This window comes from Phyllosticta capitalensis, assembly GCF_038381095.1.
Source record: "Phyllosticta capitalensis strain CBS 128856 chromosome Unknown BKA78scaffold_5, whole genome shotgun sequence".
Taxonomy (NCBI): domain Eukaryota; kingdom Fungi; phylum Ascomycota; class Dothideomycetes; order Botryosphaeriales; family Phyllostictaceae; genus Phyllosticta; species Phyllosticta capitalensis.
The window spans coordinates 1031937-1056684 of record NW_027117443.1 but is presented as its reverse complement, the minus strand read 5'-3'; the positions used below and the strand labels follow the sequence as shown (position 1 = coordinate 1056684).

Below are 24748 nucleotides of genomic sequence, written 5' to 3'. Positions count from 1 at the left end.
TGAATTTCTGATTCCATGTCTTCATTGGGATTTTGGGAATCTTTGACATTTGCCTTTCGAGGACAGATCCTACTCCGTGGGCTTCTTTTCTTTGTCGCCCTCTGCTCCAAATTCTGCCAGACTCTCCATATCAGATGTGCCAAATGGAGCCAGTGGGCAGGTGCCGCGCCGCCGTCTGCGCATGTTTTGGCGTGCTCCTGTGTTGGCGTCTTTCCATCATTCGGTGCAGAAACCAACTCAGCCGTCGCACACACCAAGAAATCATAGACATTATCTGCCTACTCTTCCTTATGAGCGCCCGCTTCCCAATCCATGATGTCCACCAACTTGGCCTGGTAACGGCCCAGTCTTTCACGGATCTCGTTTATGTCGGCATTGGCGGATTGGAGCTTTGAGCCCAGGGTGCCATGGCCCTCCTCGTCCATGTCGGATTGGGCTGGGGTGTTTGCCACTTCCTGCTTGACGACTTCCAAGTCAGGATGAACGGAGGCCTTGTCGGTGCTGATGCTGCTTTCAATGGCGTCAATCCTGCGAGAGAGCTCCTCCAGCTTCTTGTTGACGTCGTTCTCGCCGAAGCCCGTGTTAGTGTTGCTTTCAATGCCGTCCAGCCTGCGAGAGAGATCCTCCAGTTTCTTGTCGACGTCGATCAGCTTCTTGTTGGTGTTGTTCTTGCTACGGCTGCATGACTCCTGCGTCAATATAAGCGGATGAAATGCAAACTGTGGCTTCACATACGTAGAGCTCAGTCTCAATGCGCTTGATCTTATCCTTGAAGGCATCGAGGTCGAATGGGACGACCATGCTGTCCCTGACTTCCTCGAACTCATTCTGGATCAGAACGACGTTCAGTCCGCAGTACCCACCCCGATTCATGTATCGGCCCCATGTTGTCGCGGCGCGCTGCTCCTCACGCTGGGCAGCTGACAGGCAGTTTCCACTTTGCATACGCGCAACAAACTCAAGGATTGTCTCGGGGGGCATCGTGAAATTGAAGAGACTGACGTGGGCTTGGTGGTGGTCTTTTGAATCAGTGCTGTTCTGACGTCTGCGCGAGTGGGTGACAGGGGAAGGGTGCAGTGTGGGCTCAGTGTGAAGGTCTGAGGAATTTATAGGCGTCGAGAGGTCCGAGTGTCGGAGTGATAATGGAATAGTCAGCGGCACCAACCTACCAAGTACCGCCATCAGGAGGCAGGCAGACGCCGCATTGGGCGAAAACTTGCGCACTGATATCTAGCGGCCATCTTCTGACGTCCCGCGCGGTACATGTGTGATTATGATACTGGTCATAAGGCAAAATAAGTTTACCATGTGCATGCCGGAAAAGGGAAGACACATCTATGAAAAGCTATAGTACGGTCAAGATACCCACATCGATGGACAATGAAGACTCAAGGGCCATCATGACACTAAAGTGAAGACTTGTGTCCAGTTACTAGAGTGATGGAGATGATCATTCATGTACACTTTGATCATCCCATATACAAGGAAGGAGCCAAGTAATGACTTCGATTTAGTGAACCTTTTGATGGCTCGTGGTACTAAAAGCAAATCGAACCATGCATGGAAGCAGTAACGGTCGCATGTATGCTAGCATAAGCGAAAGAGAAGGAAATCATAAAAGCTAGTGTCGATGGAGCCACCATCTTAACTCTCCGCGAGCACTGCTTTACTTCCAAACACCCAACTGCGAGCCAGGGTGAGAGGAAGAAAGCTCCACTCGACCCCTTAACTCACACCTTCCGACAGCTCCCCAGATCCGGCAACCAGTGCAAATCTCGATTTAGTGACTGTCTTCCTCCAGAAACGAAGGAATGTATTCGTCAAGTGGATTGAGCTGTTGGGCTAGCAGCTCAATCGTCATCACCTTGCTGAAGCGCTCGAGGACTCTGCGAATGCCAATGCAAAGCCGATGTGGGGTTGGGTGAATGGCAGCCGTTGGTGAGACTCTGTCGTAGATCATAGCCCTCAAGATGAAGACGAGCAGAGTCTCGGTGAAGCCGGCCTCTTGCTGAGCCGGCAGACTACCAATATCAGATGTGGTAATTTGCTTATCGATGAAAGAGCGCACCAGGTGTTGATGACCTTTCTCGGAGCACAGGATACCACTGGCGGAGCAAATGACTGCTGTTGTCTTTTCCTTTTGTTCATCGCGAACGTTGTCAGGAGGCGAGTGCGGGTGCCAGTGAGCAGTAACGTGGATGCCATCATCTGCGTGGCGCACTTCCAACAACCTCCAAATCTTGGTAGTCCTATCTTGATCCAGCGCGAAGAGGCGACTCAGACCGTCCAAAGAAATGACGTTGCGGGACAATTCCACCTCGAGTGCTCCCACACACACGCGAGTGTTGGAATCCGCGGAGGCGTCCAGGAGTTGGAGGTACTCATGTCGTACGGTTGAATCCAACGCAACATACTGCTGCAGCAGCTTAGATGCGTGAAGTCGGAAGCCTGGATTGAGAGTTGATCGGTACTGACAACCCTGCATCAATGACGGTACCGAAAGTGACTGCATCCGTCCTCTGGTCTTCATGCGATCCAGCGCGCTCTTCCACTGCGGGGGGATTTCCGGTATTCCAAAGTCCGAAGATAAGTGTTTGGTCGAACTCTCGAATAGTGCTTTGTCCCACAAGTCCCAAAGCATGTGACGGGTGACTCCATCAATTGCTGTAATCCTCGTAACAAGTTTCCTCTGCCCTTCGGGTATGCGCGACAACCATCCGAACCAGTGGAAAGCGAAGGCATTCAGTGGACGGTATACGCCGGCCTTGACGTCATGGATCCAACAAGGCCGGAGTCTTGTCAGCTCCCGACGGGTGTAATTGGCCGACTGAGGATCTTTGGCCATGTCATTGTAGTCGTCTGCGTCCGAGTCGACGCATTTGATCGCGTTACGCCTGCCAAACACGCCTTCCTCATCTTCTGGCAGCGTGGCCTCAGCAATGACCTGGTCAAATCTTTTGATCTCAGCAGCCGTCACCTGCAGGCCCGAAAATGGCAGCGGATCTATCGCTAGATCCAACTTGGCAGTGGTCCTCGTCATACCCTCGAACCCGGCAGATGAAAGTCCGACCAGAACAATTGGATAGTTGTTATCCGCGTCGTACTGGACTATCTCCCAGGTGGACGAGGCGGTTTCCTTTTTGCAAAACACCAAGTTGATGTTGTAGTCGGCGGCTTTCTCGACCAAGAATGACGTGACACTCTCCGTACCCGGGGCTGAGGTTGGTACATCGTCGCCTCCCAAGAGCATCGAGGGCGTGACGTGGCGGCCTCCAGGGATCTGGGCTGCGATTGAAAGAGCCAGAGTCTGGACTCCATCTTTTGAAATGCCGTCCGGTGCCTGGATGACTTCCCACTCTTCGGCGACGAAGCCGGATATGTGGTGATCGGCCATAGTTCAAGTTGAGTGGGGTGGTGATGGAGAGGAGTGCAGTCGCTGTATTGTGTCGTGTTGTCGATCGGTATCAGGTTGTGACCTGAAGGAGGCTTTGTTTTCGCGTCTGATTTGGTCTGGCAGAAGAAGGGTGTGAGCTGTGGATGTTGCGTCCGCAGTAGTGTGCCGGGCGAGAAAGTTCTGATGTGCCGCTCGTTAGTGGATGACACTTTCGCAGGACACGCAATCGAGCGAGCGCACAGTACCTGATAGCGGGTTTCAAAGGCAACCAAAGCGCGTGACAGTACGTCCGGGTCTTTGAGGCGGAAGACGGCCCAGAAAGGCCAGTGTCGCGCTGAAGTGATCGAGATAGGAAGCAGGACGGAGGCGGTTGGATTGGCGAAGACGCCGCGCAGAGGAGCGTTTGCGAGTGCGAGAGGCTGTTTGCAAGAGGTGACGTTGATCTCGATCACCTGAGCCGCCGCTCTTTGGACTTCACAATGGGGGAGTGAAGTGAGGAAGCTCGGAGGTCTCGGTCTGTCGCTCGAACAGCGTGTGACACAGGTTCCAGAAAGGATGCGAAGGCACTCTAGTGTGTAGTGGAGTCGGGGCGTCGAAATGCTGGTGGGTTTGTCTGTGGGAGAAACCACATGTAGGAGGCAGGCGCGCACCGCATTGGGTGTAGTGACTGCACGCTGCCCTCTTCAAATCGCGTCTTGCAACCTCTACTCTGTCCAACTTATCGCAACAATTGAATTCGAAGTTCTCCTGTTGAGTCTTTTCGCGCGGGCCCATTCCAAAACCGCAATCGACTCCCGAAATAAGCTCTTGTGCTTGCTCCGTCCACTGACTGTCGTCCCTATGGGTATTGCAGACTCAGGATCACCAGACCGCCAACGGTATCTCGGAAGAGTCAAGTCTTTGGCTGTCCCGCCCAAGAGTCAGGTAGGCCTCCAAAGATGCGCCCTCTGGAATCAGCGCCTCATCGATGAATCCGCTGCGGGACATGACCATCATTATTTCGGCGTGCTATGCTGGTCGCAAGTCCCAGCAGCAATAGATGAAGTACTGCTTGATAGAATGCGAGAAGATGGCGATGATAAATCGTTTCTGTTGTTTATGAACCCCATCCAATACGACTCTATTTTTGTGGTGGCTGCAGAGGTGTGTGGCAGTCTCAGAGGAACAGCCGAATACCGCGAGTGCTCGAGGTCGTGCCGTTGTGGAGTTGTCATGCGACAGGCGTTGGTGAAACTTTTAGCAGAAATCGGGATCCTTTTTTTAATGCTTGTCGTTCTTGTCCGCAGGTAGATACCAACGCTGACGAGGGGCGTAGTCTTGCTTTGAATCGCTGAAAATGTGAGTGAATTGCGTATCTATATACTCATTGCTCCCTTTTTCCTGAATTGAATACTTCTCTCGTCAACGTTTTTGTTTTCCCCTGATCTGGTTTTTCTTTTCGGCATGAATGCTCGGTTTTCTCATCATGCTGACGGGCGGCCCCTTTTGCTCCTCAAACCTTTTCTCTCAAGACCAGGAATGGAGGGTAGCCAGTCCGCTTTTTAAAAGAAGTAGGCGGAAGACCTCATGCTAAACGTGAGGAAATGGACAGTCAGCACTAAAGGCGCTGAGACGGGTGACGAGAAGTATCCAAAACCAAGCTTGGAAGGGGAGCCTCAGGGGTACTAGAGGAAGCATTTGACTACCCCTCACAGAGACCGGATTGCCTGATGTGCGGGTCGCAATAGACATGTTTATCGAGGAATACCGTCTCTTCCTTATCTCGTGATGATTGCCGTCTCCAATACCATATTCGTCAATTGCATCGAGCTTTCTCTTGAACCCATTCCCCAGTACCAGTCAGTCCTCGTGCGGCCGAGTCGCAATGACAAACCGAGTCTGAAGACCTGTACCAAAATCCGGCCCTGTTCGTCAGACACGCGCTTCGCTTTGCCCACCTCCCAATCCATGGCAGTAATCAGGCAGACACGCTCGATGCTACGTGCACTGGATCCGCACCGTCCATCCGCATTGCATACCGTCGAAGGACGTCTGATGCCATCCGAATACGTCAGAGTCAGCTGCTCCGCCCATGGCCCGGCCTATCCGTCCGTCAATCGAAACAAGCGGCCATCTCCTGACATGCCGCGCGATAGTTAACAGAAGAGGCACAGCAAACGGGATTGACGACGACCCGACCCGAGTCCCATCAACCGGCACCTGCTCGTGCTGCGGCAAGGAGTTGGGATCGGAAACCCGAGCGAGACCCGAGCCAACAAGCAAGCTGATGCCCAAGGATTGGTGGAGGTAGAGGTACCAAAACAAAAGCACAACAACGACCAGCCACCTGTCTTTTTTCTGGAGAAGTCGCAAAACGATTGAGGCAAGAACGGCCTGCCTCCTCGTGGCCTGCACGAGAGATGTGCCGTCTCCCGCCCGAGCCACGTGCGACGCACGGACTCTATCAAAAATTCTCAACACCAGCCATTCCTCGGCCCCCCAACACCACCAGATGGTCAAAAGAAGTGCAAAAAATTTGATATTGATGAGGACGAGACTCGAACTCGCGCGGGTTGCCCCACCAGGAATCAGATATTAAGGTAACCTTAACCTGGCGCCATAACCAACTCGGCCACCTCACCGTGTCTGGGGCTGTAACTGCTTAGGAGCAGTTGCGCTTGCTTGTTGGAAAACTGCCGAGCTTTGCAATTTAATATACCGTATTTATTAATTTTTTTTTTAAAAGAGGAGAAGTGTGAAGTGTTGAGCAAAAGTCGTGGCCCGAGTCCAGGGGTCTTTACACAAAAAACACCCAACGACACTTCCACAAAACTGACTTTGCACAGGGGAAAATTTTTGTTAAAACTGATATCTCAGCTCTCTTATACCTACAACTTCTAGCTGTCATTTTTTGGAAACCGCAGCAATCGCTTGTGGAGCGTGACAATTGTGGTGCTCAGAACGGACACCTGCCACGACTTTCCGCAAGCAACAAACCTCGGAGCCAGAACCTCCGCCGAACGACAACCAAAAACCGGATTTCAAACCAGCGACTAAAGCGACTTCAAAGCCAACAAGCAAAAGGCAGCAACAGTAGCAGCAGCAGCAGCAGTCACACACGCAAGCCCGCATGCCCAGCCAAACCCAGAGACCTTGGCCAAATGCAACGACGCAACCAAGTGCTGACCGCAGGCAGCGCGATCGCTCGCCATCTCATCCCAATTCCAACAATCCCCAATCCCAGCCCAGCCAAGTCTCGACAGAGCCAGAACGGACCAGATGGCTCCGCGTGGTGGCTGACTGACTGACCAAAAAAATTCATCCTTTCAAATGACAAAGGGGAGGGAGGGACGGAGTATCGCATGGCATGGCATGGCATGGCACGTCATGGCAGCTGACACGATTACAATGGGCAAGCCACGAAAGAGACAGACAAAGGAGACTCAGAAGAGTCGCCAACAAGGGGGGCTCTCATCAGCTCTGCACGTGCAGCACACCAAAAACCGGGCACAAGAAAGGGAAAACCACGCCTCCCTGCTGGTCTGGTCTCTGGCGCGAGCCGGGAGCTAGTTGCTCGACAAGGGGAGGAGCACGCTGCGAAGCCGGCCAGAGCCAGGCCAGGCCAGGCCAACGACCGCCGCGGCACGTACCGGTAGCGCGCACCAAAGATTGACCGTACCAGCGACGGCCCAAGATGATTGCTGCTTTGATTGCATCCCATCGCGAAGCAGGTGTCTTTCAAGCAACGCGCGTGGGAGCGCCTCTCCCGTTAGCCAACCGGCCAACGACCACCCTCGCCCACCCCTTTGGCATCCATACCCGGGTAGGCGTACGAGCAGTCATCCGTCTCGTCCTTCATCGAGCGACGGACTCCCACAAAGGAAATTGGCACGGCGCCATGGCTGCTCGCCGTCACTGCCTTATCTGTGTAGCGCCTTGCCCATCTTTGTGCGCTTGCCACAGCGCAAGCCCGGCCTCCTGGCGGATTGGCTAGGTACTTCGCCATCTATCCTCATAGTTGCTCAAACAAAGCGAGAGCGAGAGCGCACGAGGAGGAGGCGGCTGCCGCGCTCTCTCGTGCTGCGCGCGTGTTCATTTACCGGTTTGTTGGGAGCTGGTAAAGAGGCGGCGCGAACTGGCTGGCCTGTCAACCACATGCGCGCTGCTTTGTCTGGAAGTTGGCAGGTGGAGAGGAGCTTTTGCTTTTCTTCATTTATTTATTCCCATATTGCTAGGCGGCGCGCGGTGCAGAACAAGGGCGAGGGGTGATTGACCGGTAATATGCAACAGCAAGCAGGTAGGTGTGTAGATGTATGTTGGTGATGATGTGCAGTAGGATACCCCGCCCTTTGGTGTTGACAAGATTGCGCCGTGCCATGTACTGTACTACATACTGTAGTCTGCACGACTGGACGAATGAAACCAGAGCCATTGTGCTAGCTGTCAAACTGTCTTGCCGAGTCCATGGGTAGCCGCCGTAGACGGGAGAGGAGAGACAGCCAAGTGCCGAAGAACGCATTGTTTGGTGTCTCGTTGCACAGCCTTAGTCCGCCCGTCTGCTGGTGATGCATGAGCTCCATGCAGGTCTACATGCATACGACATGTATCCAGACAAGCATGGACATGCAGTGGTGTAGGTGGGTAGAATACGACGCTCTCAACAGCAGCAGCCTGACTCGCCGTAAACCACATATCGCGACGGCATGTAGGACACGACAAGACAGGAGTTTTGGATATGCAGTGGACGAGGCGCCTGACGACAAGACCTTGCATCGCGACACACCACCTTCAAGTCCATTCTTCCGTGGCCGCCGCTCGCCTGAAGCGCTGCACACGCAGGCAGCGGCAAAGGGACGAGATGCGGGGTCGACGGCCATCTTTCGGCCCCAGTTCGTAGACGCGCGTGCAATACAGGCACTCCTCATGCCGTCGAGGAGTGGGGTGAGCGCAGAGACAGCCAATGCGAGCGCAGTCCGCTGCTTGTCCTCAGGCGAGGTGGTGTGGTGAGTGAACAAAGGGGTCTCCACACCTTGGCGCAGGCAGCTGTTGAAGGCGCGCGAATCCGGTTCTACGGCAACGATGCTGATTGACAGCGACCAAAGCTAAGCATCTCCTCAGTGTGGTTGCCAAGCATGGCGCAGTGCTTGAGTCTCAACGGCGCTCGGATCGGGTGTCGTGGAAAGCCGTTCAGTGGTGGTGAGAAAGCAGACACCGGTGCATCGCTGCCAGATCCAGAAGAAAGGGTCCACTGCATGATGGTTGCTCAAAATCGGATCCAACCACCGTCGTGCAGCATAAACCAGTGGTAATTGGTAAAGTCGGTGCCGCCGGACTTGATGCAAATTTCCTTACGCTTCAAGACATTCCAACTTTCCAAGGTGTTTGGGAAACTGAGTGATGGTTTGGCCTCGATCCGACGATGGACCGCTAGCCGCCATCAATTGATTCGATGTTTCCCCGCGAGCACCAACCAGCTTCTGTTGCGGTTAAGCGGTTGCTGAAAAAAGCAATTAGTAGAGAGCTTCCGAATCCCAAGAATTTGGAAATTGCCATAGCTACACGCGGCCAACTCGCTGTTTTGACCGCGGGGGTCACTGCAGCTGCACAAGTCTCAGGGAACAGAACCATCTGCATATGCCGCACGGACGGACTACAGCACATTGCGCTGCATTTGACGAAAACACTTTGGCCTTTGTCGACTGCAGGTTGAGCGTGCTGGTTCTAGAACCAAGTCCATGGTTTAATGAATGCATCAGCAGCAAAGTTGCTGTAGGTGCAACGTCAAAAGAGCCTCAGCGGTTTCGGGTTCTGAATCGAGAACCTAGAACCGACCAGAATGGTCGTTGAGTGAACAATGGCCTTGAAGCTTTTCCAGTCACAACGAGAAGCAGGCTGCCGTCTTCCACATCAATCTGATAGAGTAGGTCCCTCTACGGCGATCCTTGAAACGCTACAGGACGAGAATTGGAATCACTGATCTCGATGCGCTTGCGTCGTTGGAGACATCGTTCCACCAAGCGTGATAACCGCAAGAGTCGCCCGCTCGAGATAATTTTGCGGACTCGATGCAGCAGTTTCTCCAACGCCGAACAGAAACAGACCAATGAGAGACAACCAACAATCGTATTCCAGTTCTCGCGGGCTGCATGAAACACGGCCGGGGGTGTTGCCGTTCCTATCTTTGTCAAGACGACAGCCACCTTGCCCGCCTAGAACATGTAGAATCTGGGGTACAGCAGTGGATGAAAATTACCGAAACTACACCCTGAAACGGGCCTGAGGAAGAAATGGCTCATGTCGCTGCCCGTTGTAAAGTTGGCGAGCAAACACATCAACAGCGGGCGTCGAAAGTGAAAACAAGTTGCTCGCATGACGATCTCGCTGCAACAGTTCGACCTTGGCGATCGCAAACATCCCAACGCTCAACCAACAAGGATCTCATTGGACCCTGGGAATAGAACAAGCTACCAAGAGCCGACGTGGGGGACAACAAATGTCATTGGCGGCAATAATGTTTTTTTTGCAAAAACTTTCCGAAGCTTCCAAGTCGACAGAGTTGGCTCTGACCAATCTCCACAGCGGTGGCCTGGAAGTGACGTGCAGCAAAACCAAGAGCGCGGAACTCTGCCTTCATGCGCTGCTCCGCACTCCGCGGAGTGTCGAGTGCCGTCAGCGGTCACTGACGTATTCTCATAAGAGATCGACTCCGGTACCATCCGACTGTTTGGATCACCTGGAGAATGTCGAAGCGAGCCCCACGCGCATTATCGAGAGAGTAGACAGGCGCGTGGCCTCGAGTGGAAATCCCGGTCAAGGTGGTGGAAACGAATCCGACAACACAGGCTCAAAGTTTACCAAAGAGGAAAGGCTGGTCTAAGGTCTCGGGTGGCTGCCCGAAGACGGTCGAATCCGCATTTCATGCCTAGCGTGCCTTCTGGAACAAGCTGGAGGTAAACACCGTCGCGCCGTCATTTGGATTGTGGTAGTGGTTAGAGTGGCTAGCTGAGGTGGGATCTCGAAAAGGGTGCATTCGGCCACAGCCATCGACAACCGTTGTACCATAGTGACGCAATTCGAGCGTGGCCGAGCAACGACACGTAAAGTGGGCAGTGACAAGTGGATGGCAAAAGGTCGAGGTGGTGAGTATCTCTGCTATGCTTATGCCCAATGACGTCGACGCGGGAGGAGACATGAGGGCTCAGGAAGGCTTTAATCACATTAGGCACTTGGCCCCTCGAATCCTTGCAAGACGGTGGCTGAGGGCTGCGCCGACCGTTTCTGTGCGCCACTGCAACAACGGTAAGCTGAAGAAGACGCTGGCAGAGTTGAAACGCAAAGAGTAAGAGTACGGCGTTTCTTCCCCACAGCGCATGCGGCGCCTGGACGGAAAAGGGCTCCATGGAGCTGCCCCTGCAGGTTGGGCAGTCAGGACGAATGGGGGCTGGCAGCGCGGGATTTACAGCACTGGCAGATGACCGCGTGAGCCACGACAGCGCGCGGCGAGGGGCCTTGGATGGGTTTGGAGAGTTGGGCGCCCTTTTTGAAAGTACGGTGAGGATTAGCAGACAAGTCACTCGAGCGCGCACAAGGTGAGACGGCGAGAGACACCGAGGGATAGTCAACGTGCAAACAAGACACGGCGAGACAACGAGACAGCGGCGCCATCCGTTGCAACGTTCCTCCGCTGGTGTGCTGGTGTAATCGCCGTGCGAGGACGGAGGAGGCGATCAGGGTCCTTTGACATGGCGATGCTGCCGAGTGGACGCAGCGTGCATGTGCTGGGCTGTTGAATTGTAGGAATGAGGGCATCGCATCGTAATCGTTTGCCGTGGGCGTGTGCGAGTAGGGCTGAGACAGGCAGAGCGCGCAGAGAGAGCGGTGCTCGGCGACAGTGGCAGAGTGGCTGCTGTCATCAGCGGTAGCTGCAGCGTCTGGGATGGACCGGCCGGGCCTGGGGGAAATCATCGGCAATACACACAATTCGCGCACAAGAAAAGCCTGAGAGGAGTGTGGGTGCCGCCCGTGGTGCCTCTCGCTCTTTCGCTTGCCCGCCCTGTTTGTGCTCCCTTCTCGCTCCCCCCAAACTTGTCTCCCACTACTTCTTCCTCTTTTCCTCTCTCTCCCCCAACCAACCATCCCACTGTCGACCACCGCTCTCCCACGCGCGCCTCCGCGAAACTTCTCGCGGTCGCTCTCGCTGCCGCTGCCGCGCGCTTCCCGTGTGCCGTGCGCGCCTTCTTGCTGGGTACTGCCAAAAGTCAATCTACCTGCCTCCCAGCAGCGGGACACTCAACTCTGTCGGGCGCCTGCCGCAACCCTTCCACTTCAATCCGGTGTTTGACTCGGCCATCCGATTAACCGATTCCTTCGCCACACCTGCGCTCCGCATCTTGCTACACTGTTGCAAGGTTGGCCCAGCTCTCTCTGGATCCTGACATCTGCCTGTCCTAAGCTTCATCTACCAGCAACAGGCGCCTTTCCACTCCGCTTCCAACCTTGAAACACCTCCATCCACCGGCCACCATGATCAATTTGATATTATAGCAATACTGTCCTTAGGGACACACGATACGCGAAGAGGCCGTCTTTGCACACCGCGATTTCGATCATTCCCCACTGTGGGTGTTGGTCGTTGTCGACTACTACTTGCGATACACGCTGCTCGGACTTCCTAGACGCGTACTCAAAATCACGGCCACAATCCATATACCGATCCATCTTCTCAGACTACAGCAATCCTTCCATCCATGGCTTCACACCAGAAAGATATCGACATGATCGCCAACATGCAGAACCACACGCTCCAACAAAATCAAACCACGGCCATCGAGGATTCGCTCAGCCTGGGAGAAGACCTTACAGCAGAGGCTGACGAGCCTCCTGACGAAATGCAATCGACTCCTCGTCCTTACGCGGTCAAGCCCGCGGTTGCCAACTCTTCCGGATTCTCCAAAACCAGGCCTACACCATGCACGCAGAAACAGTCGTTGCTCACGCAAGCTCTTCACTCGGAGAGTGAGTCGGTTTCGGACGAGGAACACCACGAATTCCACCGGGGATTCTCCAACACTTCAACATGGAGCACACCAAGCATTGCATCCACCGCCGAGCTTACTAGCGACGGAGGCTTCACGAGTCCTGGGACCCGTGCCAGTTCACCAAGCCCTCCTATGCCTTTCATGCAGTCGCTTCCACCCTTGGTCATGGACGCCAAAACGGAGACAACCTTGGAGATTCGTCACGAAACCCACGTTGAGAGCGTGGTCACCACAACACAGAAGAAGGAGTCCAACGAGAATTCCGTCGAGGCTGGCCTGGGTCGAAAGAGATGCATTACATTTGCGTGCGGAAAGAAGGAGAACACGACCACGGCTCCCTCGGAGCAGAAGCCCGCCGAACCGCCCACTCGCGTCCGTGCCGTCAAGTTTGCGTGCAATGTCAACACCACACCCAAAAAGCCGCGTATCGGCAGTCCACCTCCGCCGCCAAGGACCCCAAAGGCGACCCCAAGGGCCCACCGCGACTCAGACTCCACTGTGAAGAATGACTCGCCCAAGACCGTCCGGAAAGTGGGCCCCATGTACGGCCACAGCCGCAAATTCAGCGCCAGCTCAGACATCTGCCGTCGGGAGGCAACGCGCTTTCACGAATTTGCCAGTTCCGAGGAGGAGATCGAAGAGTGGACTCAGGAACAAACATGTCACAAGACCCGTCTTACAGTTAGGGATACATTGACCATTGAAAACGGTCTGAGGCGTCTCGGTGAAGAAGTCGAAGAAGAGGCTTTGGAAGACGAAGAAAATGACGATGTCGAGGAGGACGACGAGGACCTTGACGACGACGATGACGATCTGGAGGATGAAGACGAAGATGAGGATGTCGAAGACGAGGATGATGAAGACGATGCGGTCTCAGTCGCATCGTACAAGACCGTCTCCACTGCTGGCTTCCAAACCGACGATGAGGGTGGCTTCGCCGTGTCCGACGACGAGAGTGATGCTGGCTCCGACTATCAATGGTGGGCTCCTGGCCGCTCCTCTGCTGTTGCGTTTGGCGACCAACCTGAACACATTCGGCCGAGCGCTGGCCACCGGAGTCTCTCAGATTCGTCGACCGAGTCCTTGACCAGTGCGACTGGATCTGCTCGCATGTTCCACAAGGCCAAGAAGTCACCAAAGCACAGAAAGGCTGTTGCCATCAGACCCCACAGCCCTGAACTCCCAGACAGCACCGACTTTGTCTGTGGCACCCTGGATGAGGATCGCCCCCTGGAGGCGGCTTACTATTCCGCCCTTGAGCAACGCCGCGCGGCCAAACACAAGGCCGTTCCTCAGGACATTGACCCGACCTTTCCAACTTCGGACCCCGAGCTGGAAGACGACGAAGATGATGTTGACGTCGAGATTCAGGCCAAGGAAGACGAAAGCGACCAACACATGTTGATGCACGGTCAGCTTGACCAGATCCACGAGGTTGGAGGTCGCGGCCGTTCCCGGGCTGGCTCCAAGCGATCCCCCAGACCATCCCCCAAGCGACTTCGTTCCCCGCCTCCTCGCCGCGCTGGATGTCATTCCCCAAAGCGTCCTCGATCACCTGCGCCTGTCTCGCGTCTTCGGTCGCCGGCTCCCAACCGCCGTCCATGCCTGACTGCCACTTCCAAGGCCCACCAAGCCAAGATTCACTGTGCCAAAATGGGCAACGGTCACATCCCAACCCTCGCAGCATCACTGCCACGTCCTAGTACCGTCTTCAATGACACACATGAAGATGACGAGGAGAGCGAATCTCACACCGATACCCTCAAACGGGGTCCAATGGACATCAAAGCAGGTACCGCCCTGAAACGTCAGCGTCGCAAGGAGAAGCTGTACATGAAGCACTGCCGTAAGCAGTGCAAAGAAAAAGAACGTCGCCCGGCACCCGGCAGAGGTGTCGAGCGCATGAAAGAAATGGGACTCGGACTTGCCGCCTACAGAGGCAAAAAGGCCGAGCCTGTTCATGTTTTGAGTTATTAGAAGAGAGTAGCGCCGCTGGCTTTAGCTGGCACTGTTACAGATCTTGCTTCTTGCCCTCCGCAAAGAAGGTAGATTTGCTGGTCGCACTCTCCAGTTCGCAGTTTGAAAGATGTTCATTCACTTTTACATATTTCTTTGGGCTTTGCAAATACCCCCCTTGACAGTCCGAGTTTCCACCGCTGGACGTTGACATGCAGGGAGTCGTGAACTCGTACTGTTTTTTGCTTCTCCTTTACCAGTCTTTTCAACATGGCATGGGCTTACGACGATACATCATTTTAACATAGACCGCCTGTCCGCGGCGGGACTTGCAGGGCAGCTGACACGTCAAAACGGCGAAGAGGCTGACCCAATGAGCTACGACCGAACATATTGTGCCTTGGGCATCTGGGTGTTTTTGCTTATTCTTTTATTCGGTTTTCTCTTCCAAGACAACTCGCGTGGGTTGTCTTGTTTCAATTTCATCGGTTAGGGCGGTTACATTTCTCTTGCGCGGCATTTGCATTGGCTTGGAGGATGTCTGTTCGTAGATCGACCTGAAGGCTTCGTAGCTGAGAAACGACGTTTGCGGATGAGAGCCGCGACTTGGAATGAAGGTTGCGATTTTGCTTCAACACACTGGACACCGTAATGTGCTATCGTGACTGCAGAAAACACTAGGATGCGAAGAGTCCGTCGAATTTTGTCCTCAGAAATATGCGAGTCCCGAGGCTCAGGTGGTTGCTGCATTTTGTCATGCTGTGGCGGTGCGTGTGGCGCACCCGACGGCGAGCGACCAACTTTCCCTGTCAAGTTCGCCGTGCCAAGAGCCAGATTGACGTTGCTCCTCACCCACATCATCCACCGCCCAGCCCACATCGTCGACTTTCACCAACTCATTCACCTCTGCTTCCAACTCTCGACACCCAAACCAGTGCCACCGGTTACTTCTTTGCGAGACTCTCCTTCTGCCGCCATGTGGATTATCGATTGGTGTACGTTGCTGTGCCCCATCACAAGATTCCCTCAGCCCAACTCGACTCCCTGCACGCAAGCGATCCGCGCCTCTGCACATCCTCCACGATGCTGCGAGCTCGGAATCCTCGAGTCGGCGAGTTCCTCCAATGATCCACTGCTAACGTTCTCTGCTACAATAGTCTGGGACGTCTTGGCCAACTTGGGCCTGCTCAACAAGCACGCCGTACGTTATCTCTGCACGCCTTTGTCTTTGAGTCGAATCTACGCCCGGATAAACATGTCGATGGCTGTCGGTATCGATGGTGAGAATACTGGGCTAATGGTTTCGGACGTACAGAAGCTGCTGTTCCTCGGCCTGGACAATGCCGGCAAGACCACCCTTTTGCACATGCTCAAGGTACGTACAAGCTCAGCGATTGCGGGTTGGGAGCTCGGAAATGACTAATTCGCCCACAGAACGATCGCGTGTATGTACAAGCCTTTGGCCAGTGGGCTTGAATGCTGTGGCGCTGACCTGAATCGCAGAGCTATCCTGCAGCCAACTCTCCACCCTAGTAAGTCCCGGTCGGCGGTGATGTACGAGCAGCAGGCTAACAAAATCCAGCTTCGGAGGAGCTCACCATCGGCGCTTGCCGCTTCACCACCTTTGATCTCGGCGGTACGTCCTGCAAGCAGCCCGAATACACCCTTCGACACTCGCTGATCTTATGTTGCTATCAGGTCACCAACAGGCACGTCGCCTCTGGAAGGACTACTTCCCTGAAGTTTCCGGCATCGTCTTCCTCGTCGACGCCAAGGATCCTGAGCGTTTCCAAGAGTCCAAGGCCGAGCTCGATGCGCTTCTGTCGATGGAGGAGCTGCAAAAGACGCCTTTCCTGATCCTCGGCAACAAGATCGACCACCCCAACGCCGTCTCTGAGGACCAGCTCCGTCATGAGCTCGGTCTCTACCACACTACTGGCAAGGGTAAGGTGCCGCTCGAGGGCATTAGGCCCATTGAGGTCTTCATGTGCTCGGTGGTTATGAGGCAAGGTTACGGTGAGGGTATCAGGTGGCTGTATGTTTTCTATTCCGACAATGGTTGTCCTTCATCTAACATATGGCAGATCCCAATACGTGTAAGGCCCAAAGACTTGTTTTTACGCACGAAATGAACCCAGTCAACGCGCAACACGAAAAAATGGCCTTGTTTGTCGTCAATGGGAGAAGTTACTTTCGACCAGACGGCCTTTGGCTCAAAGCGGCCAAAGATCCGCGACACGAGACACCAATGTTTTAGATGGTCCCACCAACAACCCACCTTTTATACCACACCCAGCAGAGCATTTGGCGGAGGAGCAGGTTGAGCGAGCGGCAGAAAGAGGCGAACCTCCGGGGGGCATCCTAGCCAGGCGAACAATGAGATGCGAGACTTTTGGATGAGCGATTGATGGAGTAAGCGGGTCCTGACCTGGTTTTGCTCGCGGTAGGGGAGGGATTGGGAAAGGGCAGTCCTTCTCACTTTTCTCTCCGCCTTTTTTACCCCGGGAATCTGCCCGAATTGGGCTGGCCGCCAGTGATGTAATGGATTTCTTTTTCTCTGAGTCTTCCTCCTCTCAATCGAACTTCCAATTCTCTCGTTTCTTGGACCAGGCAAGTGTTGCTGCGTTCAATTTCAGGCTACCAGGCGAATTCCAAATATCCACTGGACTCGAGGATCACGATTAAAGGACGCCGCCGCCGCCGCAGCAGCAGCAGCAGCAGCATGCAAGACCTTTCGAAGAGAATCAACCGAAATCCATCCGTCATCAAAACTACATGCAAGTGACCGAAACGGGAAGAGCGCGTGCCGCGCACGTATACGACATGCGCACGTAGCCCGACGCAGCTAACCACACAGTCCCTAACTTCAAACGTAGCAAAAGAGAGCAATATATTTTCCCTTTGTCCTTGCGCCCGGTTTGGATGTTCTGGCTGGTCTTGTGGGACCGGGCGACGCAAGGGGGAGCTGTGTGCAAGTTGGGGTGCAGATGCGAGGGGAGCCGCAGGGTGGTGGTGGGCGTCTGCGGGGTGTGTTCCCGGGGAACCGTTTTATTCTTCCCTGTCAAGGCTGTCTAACTTTGCATATAGGAGGTGCTTATGCAACGTAGTGAGTTGCGTTTTCGGCGCACGATTTTTTAACCCCTGGGTGCCGTTGAGCAGCGGTGTTTGAGGAACAAAAATCCCAAGACTCTGCATTGCTGATACCTGTGCGCAGGCTGTCTTCTACTTGCAGTGGCCCAGGGAAGAGCAGGATGCAATCAATGCGTTAGTCTCTTTGTGGAAGGGTATCATTTCGTCGTGGAACTTCTTTAGACGTTTATGTTCGGGTTCCAAACATAAAACTTCAGCCAAGTCCTGGTCAAAACATGCCACAACTTTTTTGTTCGAACATTCGAACCCTCTCTTCTAATGTCCTCACGAGGAGCTATCAGCAGCTCGCTTCTCCCGACTTCTTTTGCGGCCGAAGCTTCTCGCTCTCTTCTTCGTTGACCATCTGGCTCACTCTCTTGGTCTCGCCATGGTCCTCGGCTTCATCCTCGTCGTCTTGACTGGCTTCTTTCTCTTCAAAGTCGCTGCTCTTATCGTCTGAGGTCTCCTCGTCAAGCTCATCGTCTCCGTCTTCGGCCGTTTCGTCATTGACGTGACCGGTGGTGGCGGCGTCCGGCGGCGTCTTCTCCTCGCTGCGAGGCCATTAGACATTCATTTCATCTTGAACAGGTGCGTCATGGATTTACGTCTTTTTCTCCGTGCTCATGGATGCGTTCTCCACAGCATCCGTATTCTGCCTCTTGCGCATCTCCCTAGCAAAGCGATCCGTCAGTGTCCATCCACGTGTCAACAGAGCGCGAACGAAACCCAGAGCCGGGGGGAATATTCTCACTCTTCCCGGTCCTTCTGGGCCAGCTTTCTCTTGGCAGTTTTGAAGCGAAGCTGGTAGCTCTTGATCTTCAACCCGAAATCGACAATCTCCGCCCCATTCGCCACGTTGCCCCGCTCTGCCTCCTTTTGCGCAGTTTCAAACGCCTTCTCCGCTATGATGCGGAAGCCGTCGGCGTTGTCTCGACGACGGAGCCTGTCCTCATCGATCGGCCACATGATGGATGATGATGATGATGATGATGAGGCAGAGAGTCGCCCACTGGGAGGTGAATGTTGAGCAGTCAAAGGTGCGCGCGCGAGAAGCGTTGTCTGTGTAAGCTCTCGCCTTCCTGAGCGCACGTCTTTGTGAGATTTGTCACGACCAGCGGAAGGAGGCGGCGAGTTTCGTTGGAAAATTGGAACGACGGGATAGAGATGATTGAACGACTGCACGTGAGATGGAGGATAGCAAATTCTGCTGACCCTCCTGATGTTGAGGGTCAAGGAGCAAGTTGGGTCAACCCAACCATCCACTACTGCCAGGCGCGAAGCTGGCTCACCCTCCACCCACTCGCCAAACCACTTTGGGGCGGCCAGTTGAGTTCGTGCGTACCCGACAATGAAGCGTCGTCCCATGAGACCAAAACTGGAACTGCGCGTCGCGAAAGTCCGCGTGTATCTTGTAAATGCTCGATCCTTTGGTCCGGCGGGGCGATCTTTCTCCTCGATTCATGGTGGCCACGTGCAATGTAGGCCCATGGAACCATGCAGCCATAAAGCCCTTTTCTTCCCTTCAAAGCAGCAGGCTGTACAGCCACAGGTGACAGAGGATGTGTTGAGCTATAGTTTAGTCAGTCTGCCCTGCAATTTGTAGGGGCGTCGCAAAAAGAAATTTAAACAATCAACGACTGTCGTTCGACTTTGCCGACCTCAGGCGAGATCAAGAGAGCCAACCCCCAACACTGCCCTTTTTTTGGCCAATCAAGCCAGATTTTGACTGCAACAGGATGACATTCAAGCAGCCCTGCCTCAGGATTCACTGGTCATCCAACGCACTCTGGGCGAGCAACACTTACAGCGAAAGAGGTATCATATTCAATCCGAAAACCAACGTCAAATAGTGTTGGATCCTGGTCGAATGCAAATGGATCATCAACGGATGCACTTGCTCCAGAAACAGTACACAGTGTGCAACAAATGATTGATTAGGTGCGGCCCGGCTTGAAAACCCTTGACCCCTACTTAAGCCTTGTTCACCTTCGCACTCCGAAGCAACTGTTCGACGCAGACCAGTCGAATCGGTTTCTTGCCACCATTGCAGTACTTCTTATTCAGCTCCTTCCGAATCTGCTGTGCCAGGTTCCCACACCACATGCCAAACTCGGCCTCCACCATGCTCGCATGCTCCTCGACGGTCATGGAAGGATGCTGAGCGCGCAGCGCTTTGACCCGCGACTTGAACTCGTCCCCCTTCATGTCCGCAATGTCGTCGGCTGTGGCCGTCATCGTGGCGTACTGTTCGCCCTCGTCCGTCTCTGCGTATAGTTCGTGGCGCCGCAGGTACTCGGCCCTTACCTTGTGCTTGTAAAGTTCTTCGGTGACACCGTACTCATCGAGGCCAGTACCTTTCTCGTGAATGAACTCGCGCAAGACCTCCTTGGCCGCTTTTTTGTCTGCATCGACTTGACCGAGTTCCATCAATCGCGCCGCGAAGTCCTGCGCCAACATATTGGCAAACTCTGCGTCGCTCAGGGCATCGTAGTCTTTTGCCAATTCGGAGTCTTTGTACAGCTCGCGGAACTCCGAGGCTTGGTTCCTGATGCCTTGCACCAAAGCAATTTCGGCCTCATGCCGGGAGCAGGTTGTCTTCCTGTAGAATCCCATTATTTCAGCGCCAGCCGTCTCTCTTGCATCGAAAAATGTCTCCTTGTCCCACAAAGACGTTGGGGCCAATCGGGCCGCGTTGGCGATTGCTTGTGAATGGTTCACATGGATGAGGATGGCGGCGCCTTTGGCTTTGGCGGCTTTTTCGAGCGGCGTCAGTTTCTCCTCCTGCTTGTTGTTGGACCCTGAAGCAGCAGCTTTTGCTTTTGCGGCGTTGGCTTGAGCAGTCCTCCCAGGAAGAGGTCGAGTGGCTTTCTGATTGGTGGATTTGTCTTGCAAGGGCTTTTGCCCAGGAAAATTTCCCTGAGATCTCAACCTCGCCCCAAGTTCGTTTGTTTCGACCAGCAGCTTATCTGCTTCTCTCTTTGCAGCATTAAAGGCGGCTTCGCCTGAGATCTGGTTAAGGTTTTTCGCAGCGGCGCTAAGTTGCGCGACTTTGTTTAGATAAACCACTTGCTCTGATGAGTTATGAGTGGCTGCGACTGTGGGCTCCTCCGAAGTAGTGATTTGACGAAAAATCGACATCTTCCCGCCCGCAGCCTCTCGCCTCTCATATACGTCCATCGCCGCCCCAAGAATGCCCTTTTCTTCAATGGCGTTTGCATAGCGCTTCTTCGCTTCCTCTTTGTACGTTCGATAGAGGATATGCATGAGCCTGTTCGCTTGCTGATGTCCTCTCGCGGCGTCTTCTTTCAACTTGGTTAAATAGTCCGGGCCTTTCTGCATGATCAATGTAGCCATCCTGCGGTCCTCCGGAGACAAGGGAGGGTTGACGCTGTTATCTTCGACGTGCGTGAGGGTTGATGAGGACGAAGACTCCTTGCCGCTATCACCTTCGACGTGCGTGAAGGCCGATGAGGACAGAGACTTCTCGACGCTGTCACCTTCGACGCGCATGAGGGCCGCCGATGGGGAGTCCTCAATATTGTCGTCGCCTTCCTCCTCGACACAGTCACATTCGAAGTTTGATGAGGAGTCCCCCACGTCGTCGACTTCAGTGACCACGGATCCCGAGGGAGACGGGTTTGTCTTGACTTCGTCACTGTCAGAAACAGAGGAGCTGGCTGGAACTGTTCCTTCCTCATCATCTTCGCTCTGATCCTTCTCCTCGTCGTCATCCTCATCTGAATCATCGTCATCCCAATCCTCGTCTTCATCGTCATCCGCGGAAATTTTAGGGAGGCCAGCAAGGTCTGTAACGTTGGCCAAAGTCGCGTAGTAAATCTTCACATCCTCTTCCGTGAGTTGGCGTGTTGCAACCAAGCGGACATATTTCTTGGACAGTTGGACGAATCCCAAGAGCACGTGGCGCATTGTCCTTTTCATTTCTGGATCAAGATCTCCTGCTGCCATAGAAAATCCGCCAACGCTTGCCATTGAACTTATTGGTGTCGAGGGTCCTTGGGCCGGCGTCGCCGCCTCTTTTGGTGCCGCTCCAGGAGCAATGTTTTCTTTGCCTTTGAATACTGAATTCTGCAAAGAAGGACTGATGGGTTTGGGCTTTTTGGGAAGTCCCTTGTGTCCAGATGTCCCACTGTGTGCGGCATCATTTGTCGCTTGTCCGAGATGCCATGTTGCTCCAGATCCGAGGTTGGACTGACCGGTTTTGCGAGGAAGCAAAGTCCGTGGGCCAGCATTCTTAGTTTTGGACAGCTCTCTCCTCTTTTCATTTGTAAGTCCTGTAGCATTTTGAGGTTCTGGTTGAATATCGAAAGGATTAACAGGCGGAGGAAGCGCAGGCGGAGGGAGCGCAGGCGGAGGGAGCGCAGGCGGTGGTCCTGGATGACGGCGAGAGGTACCAGCGATCGCGGGCTCTGGTTGCTTCAGGACCCAAACATCTTCGTCATGGCACTTGGTGAACCATGCAACCTCTTTACCGCGCTTGTTTCGCGCGACGCCGATCTTCTCATCAAAAGTGCCACCTTCGAACAAGGCGCCGGGTCCGAATAGGGATTTGTGCGTAAGGACATTGACGTGCCAGTTGGGAATATACAGGACATCGTGCAGGGTAATGGGTAGTCCGAGAGACCCATCGGGCCGTGCGATCTTCAGAACCATGTCGCCCATCCCGACGGCTGGTGGGACAAAAGGTTTCTTTCCTCCAACAGGACTGATCGGAGTCAAGTTCTTGAAGAGACTTTGATGCGCACATGCGGCGTGACCTTCTGAAGGGCTGTACGCAAAACGGCCACCAAGAAAGCACTTTTCTCGCGGACAAGTCAGAACTGCTCTCTCCTATGAGGACTCCGCGTCCGCCAACTGTTCATTCACGACTTTAATGATCTCAGACACCGTCATGTCAACCCTGTCAGTCCCCCAGCGGACAATCTCGTCCTTGTCGCTGTCGTCCAGCGATTTCAGGTGGCGGAGGACCATATCGAGCTTCGGAGCAGAGTTGATGACATCCAGTCGGGGGAAGCCGTTCATGTGTACCTCAAAGCTTAACTGTAAAAGGTTAGCCTGGGCGTGTCGGGGACTAAGCTTAGCCCAGTTGGGCCTAACATTAGATGGCTCCTAAAAGTAAGGAATACTTACAGTTGGTGCATTGCGGTGAAGAGCAGAAGGGCCCTCGAAGAGTGGTTCCAAGGAGTTATCAAGTACTAGGCACAAAAGGCCTTGGTTGTCGGGAGGAAACCACGCCAATTCGCGGCCGTCCATAGAATACGCCACGCCCAGCTTGCGGTCTAACTTGTACTGCTCTTCTGCCGGGCAAAATAGCCTAGGGAGGGATACGAAGTTGGCAAAGGCCTCGGGTACGTGCAAAACATCCTGAAGGACTCGTTCATGAGACGTTCCGTCCACTGATGTGATGTTGATTCTCGTCTGTCCAATGCCGCGGGCTGTGTACGTATGATTGAGGCCGAGACTTGGATTGTCACTTTTGGTTGAGACGGTAAACGCCTTGATCTCTTGAAATGCGATAAAGGCCTCGCGCCTGTTGCACACGTGGAGTGCTCCTGTATGTACGACCAACCAAGCGTCGCGGTTGCGCTGCATGTTGCGATTCGGTTCAAGATCAACTTGTTCCGGGGTGCTGTTGCTTTTCGAGCCGATCGACATGGCCGCGACTGGTGCTCGTAGCTGTACGAATGCTTGAAGTGAGAGATCGATGACTCCTTTAATGAATGTTGGGACTTGAAGAATGTTAGGTGAAGGCTGGAATCTCAGCGGAAAGGAAGTTTGATACCTAAGAGACCCTACTGTGTGCAAAACGGAAGTCTCCTCCCAGCAGCCGGAGGGAGTTGCCCATAAGCGAATCATCATCGCTCCTGCCTATCGGTACAGGTCTTGGCTTCATGAGTCTGGGAGCAATCACAACAGCTTTTTGGTTTTTTGCGCGCGTAGAGTTCAACGACCGAAAAGATGAATTTCAAAGCGATGAAAGCGAATAAGCAAAACTCTACTACTGAACACCACAGTACAACAAGACTCCACGAATGTTTCATCCCATACCCAAGATGTCCTGAACACAAGCACCAACGGCAAGTTCCTGGTAAAGCGTGTGCAGCGTCTCACAGAGCGTGCCTGAGGACTCAAGACCCCTGACCGCGGCTATCGCGCAAGTGCTTGTCAAGATCTTCGCCACACTGGCAGTAGATGATCGAGTTGTCAATCGAGCTCTCGCAAGTGCGCTGAGGGACAGGAGTACGAAGAGTTGCTGCGAGTTGACCTCGTTGCTCTTGAAGGTGTCCACTGGGAGATGCTCGAGCCAAGGCTCTGGCCGAGGACCTCAGTTGTTTTTCCCTCTGCGCGTCTTCAATCATCTCATACAAGGTTGGTTGCCCCATGTGTCTTCCATATAGGGGTTGGAGAGCAATGTGTTCGCTTGCTTTGACTCTTTCCACAGACGGATCCCGTGGTGGTGTCGGACTCGGGGGTTTGGGCTTTGTTCTGAACTGGTCTACTATGCTGGTGACTCCATTCAGGACGCGCTCAGCTGCTCTTGAAACAACAGCATCGAGCTGCTTCATTATCTCCGGAGCTGCTGGGTTCTCCTTCTCAAGATGCCAGTCGGTTACCAGGCGGCAGTTTTCCTAATCTGCCACTTCCGCAGGACGTGATGAATCATGGGCTTTGACTTGTTCCACCAGCAGCTCGACTATCGTCTGTCGGCCAGGGAGCCCCCAAACCAATTCCGCAGGAAAGACGAGGATGTGCCGACCACGTTTGAATCTTGTTCCGTTCTGTCCACATTCTGTCGCTTCTTGACGTTGTTCTGGATCTGCTTTCGCCAATTTCTCCAGTCTGTCGCGGGCCGTCACAAGCACTTCCACAGGAACACGAAAAGCTCTACAGCCTGAACCACACTGGCACTGGACGTGTAAAACCCCTGACTCAGCATCCTTACGCCCCATAGCTTCTTCGTACCATGCGTCTGTGACGAAAAATGTATTGCGGTCTCGCAGCTTGATCACACGAAGCTGAAAGGGAGCGCCGCTTTTGGCATTTTCGTCAACTGGCATCTCGTTCTGTTCAAGGTCCGTCGTCCTCGCCGGATGTGATGTACCATGCTGTACGGATTGTCGTGGCAAATCCGTCATGAGAACCTCGAATACCGCCTGTCGGCCTGGGGCTCCTCCAAACATCTCCGCGGGAAGACGAAAGATGTGCATGCCTGTATAACCACACTGTTTTTTTC

General features: G+C 54.0%; 10 protein-coding genes and 1 non-coding gene across 11 annotated transcripts; 2 read left to right on the top strand and 9 right to left on the bottom strand.

The window, feature by feature from the left end:
• Window positions 1-22: 22 nt before the first annotated feature.
• BKA78DRAFT_379706 (uncharacterized protein) lies at window positions 23-981 on the bottom strand (the record flags this gene model as incomplete). The annotated part of the gene is made up of 2 exons (XM_066892950.1): window positions 23-689; window positions 736-981. 2 exons carry the CDS (start codon window positions 979-981, stop codon window positions 279-281), a joined length of 657 nt encoding a protein of 218 aa, XP_066744263.1. The 3' UTR covers window positions 23-278.
• Window positions 982-1473: 492 nt separating this feature from the next.
• BKA78DRAFT_314107 (uncharacterized protein) lies at window positions 1474-3459 on the bottom strand. Its single transcript, XM_066888439.1, has one exon. It carries the CDS (start codon window positions 3392-3394, stop codon window positions 1781-1783), a length of 1614 nt encoding a protein of 537 aa, XP_066744262.1. The 5' UTR covers window positions 3395-3459; the 3' UTR covers window positions 1474-1780.
• Window positions 3460-5916: 2457 nt separating this feature from the next.
• Window positions 5917-6015, bottom strand: BKA78DRAFT_t92. The gene has a single exon. It is a non-coding gene; the product is annotated as a tRNA-Leu (tRNA).
• A 198-nt stretch (window positions 6016-6213) lies between these two features.
• On the bottom strand, window positions 6214-6640 carry BKA78DRAFT_133597 (uncharacterized protein). Its single transcript, XM_066882647.1, has one exon. The coding sequence runs from the start codon at window positions 6503-6505 to the stop codon at window positions 6278-6280; it is 228 nt and encodes a 75-aa protein (XP_066744261.1). The 5' UTR covers window positions 6506-6640; the 3' UTR covers window positions 6214-6277.
• A 3406-nt stretch (window positions 6641-10046) lies between these two features.
• BKA78DRAFT_314101 (uncharacterized protein) lies at window positions 10047-11178 on the bottom strand. Its single transcript, XM_066888438.1, has one exon. The coding sequence runs from the start codon at window positions 10771-10773 to the stop codon at window positions 10372-10374; it is 402 nt and encodes a 133-aa protein (XP_066744260.1). The 5' UTR covers window positions 10774-11178; the 3' UTR covers window positions 10047-10371.
• Window positions 11179-11946: 768 nt separating this feature from the next.
• On the top strand, window positions 11947-14268 carry BKA78DRAFT_133578 (uncharacterized protein). Its single transcript, XM_066882646.1, has 2 exons — window positions 11947-13952; window positions 14045-14268. Exons 1-2 carry the CDS (start codon window positions 12121-12123, stop codon window positions 14112-14114), a joined length of 1902 nt encoding a protein of 633 aa, XP_066744259.1. The 5' UTR covers window positions 11947-12120; the 3' UTR covers window positions 14115-14268.
• Window positions 14269-15343: 1075 nt separating this feature from the next.
• Window positions 15344-16467, top strand: BKA78DRAFT_352747 (ADP-ribosylation factor family-domain-containing protein; the record flags this gene model as incomplete). The annotated part of the gene is made up of 7 exons (XM_066891412.1): window positions 15344-15362; window positions 15525-15742; window positions 15802-15812; window positions 15871-15899; window positions 15950-16003; window positions 16066-16402; window positions 16452-16467. The coding sequence occupies 7 exons, from the start codon at window positions 15344-15346 to the stop codon at window positions 16465-16467; spliced, it is 684 nt and encodes a 227-aa protein (XP_066744258.1).
• Window positions 16468-17794: 1327 nt separating this feature from the next.
• Window positions 17795-18843, bottom strand: BKA78DRAFT_379702 (uncharacterized protein; the record flags this gene model as incomplete). The annotated part of the gene is made up of 3 exons (XM_066892949.1): window positions 18248-18843; window positions 18102-18167; window positions 17795-18047 (listed from the first exon to the last, which is right to left on the bottom strand). The coding sequence occupies exons 1-3, from the start codon at window positions 18460-18462 to the stop codon at window positions 17795-17797; spliced, it is 534 nt and encodes a 177-aa protein (XP_066744257.1). The 5' UTR covers window positions 18463-18843.
• A 597-nt stretch (window positions 18844-19440) lies between these two features.
• Window positions 19441-20048, bottom strand: BKA78DRAFT_314091 (uncharacterized protein). The gene has a single exon (XM_066888437.1). It carries the CDS (start codon window positions 19921-19923, stop codon window positions 19468-19470), a length of 456 nt encoding a protein of 151 aa, XP_066744256.1. The 5' UTR covers window positions 19924-20048; the 3' UTR covers window positions 19441-19467.
• Window positions 20049-22344: 2296 nt separating this feature from the next.
• BKA78DRAFT_352744 (uncharacterized protein) lies at window positions 22345-23169 on the bottom strand (the record flags this gene model as incomplete). Its single annotated transcript, XM_066891411.1, has 2 exons — window positions 22345-22554; window positions 22645-23169. 2 exons carry the CDS (start codon window positions 23167-23169, stop codon window positions 22345-22347), a joined length of 735 nt encoding a protein of 244 aa, XP_066744255.1.
• Window positions 23170-24143: 974 nt separating this feature from the next.
• BKA78DRAFT_295515 (uncharacterized protein) lies at window positions 24144-24695 on the bottom strand (the record flags this gene model as incomplete). The annotated part of the gene is made up of 1 exon (XM_066886490.1): window positions 24144-24695. One exon carries the CDS (start codon window positions 24693-24695, stop codon window positions 24144-24146), a length of 552 nt encoding a protein of 183 aa, XP_066744254.1.
• Window positions 24696-24748: the final 53 nt, after the last annotated feature.

What these genes read in the sequence shown, in the direction of transcription:
- BKA78DRAFT_133597 (XM_066882647.1), bottom strand. Translation starts at nt 6,505, where the DNA reads ATGCGGGCTTGCGTGTGTGACTGCTGCTGCTGCTGCTACTGTTGCTGC.
- BKA78DRAFT_133578 (XM_066882646.1), top strand. Translation starts at nt 12,121, where the DNA reads ATGGCTTCACACCAGAAAGATATCGACATGATCGCCAACATGCAGAAC. An exon ending in GCTGGATGTCATTCCCCAAA is followed by an intron (nt 13,953 to 14,044) that starts GCGTCCTCGATC and finishes AGGCCCACCAAG; the next exon opens with CCAAGATTCACTGTGCCAAA.
- BKA78DRAFT_314101 (XM_066888438.1), bottom strand. Translation starts at nt 10,773, where the DNA reads ATGGAGCCCTTTTCCGTCCAGGCGCCGCATGCGCTGTGGGGAAGAAAC.
- BKA78DRAFT_314107 (XM_066888439.1), bottom strand. Translation starts at nt 3,394, where the DNA reads ATGGCCGATCACCACATATCCGGCTTCGTCGCCGAAGAGTGGGAAGTC.
- BKA78DRAFT_314091 (XM_066888437.1), bottom strand. Translation starts at nt 19,923, where the DNA reads ATGGAACTCGGTCAAGTCGATGCAGACAAAAAAGCGGCCAAGGAGGTC.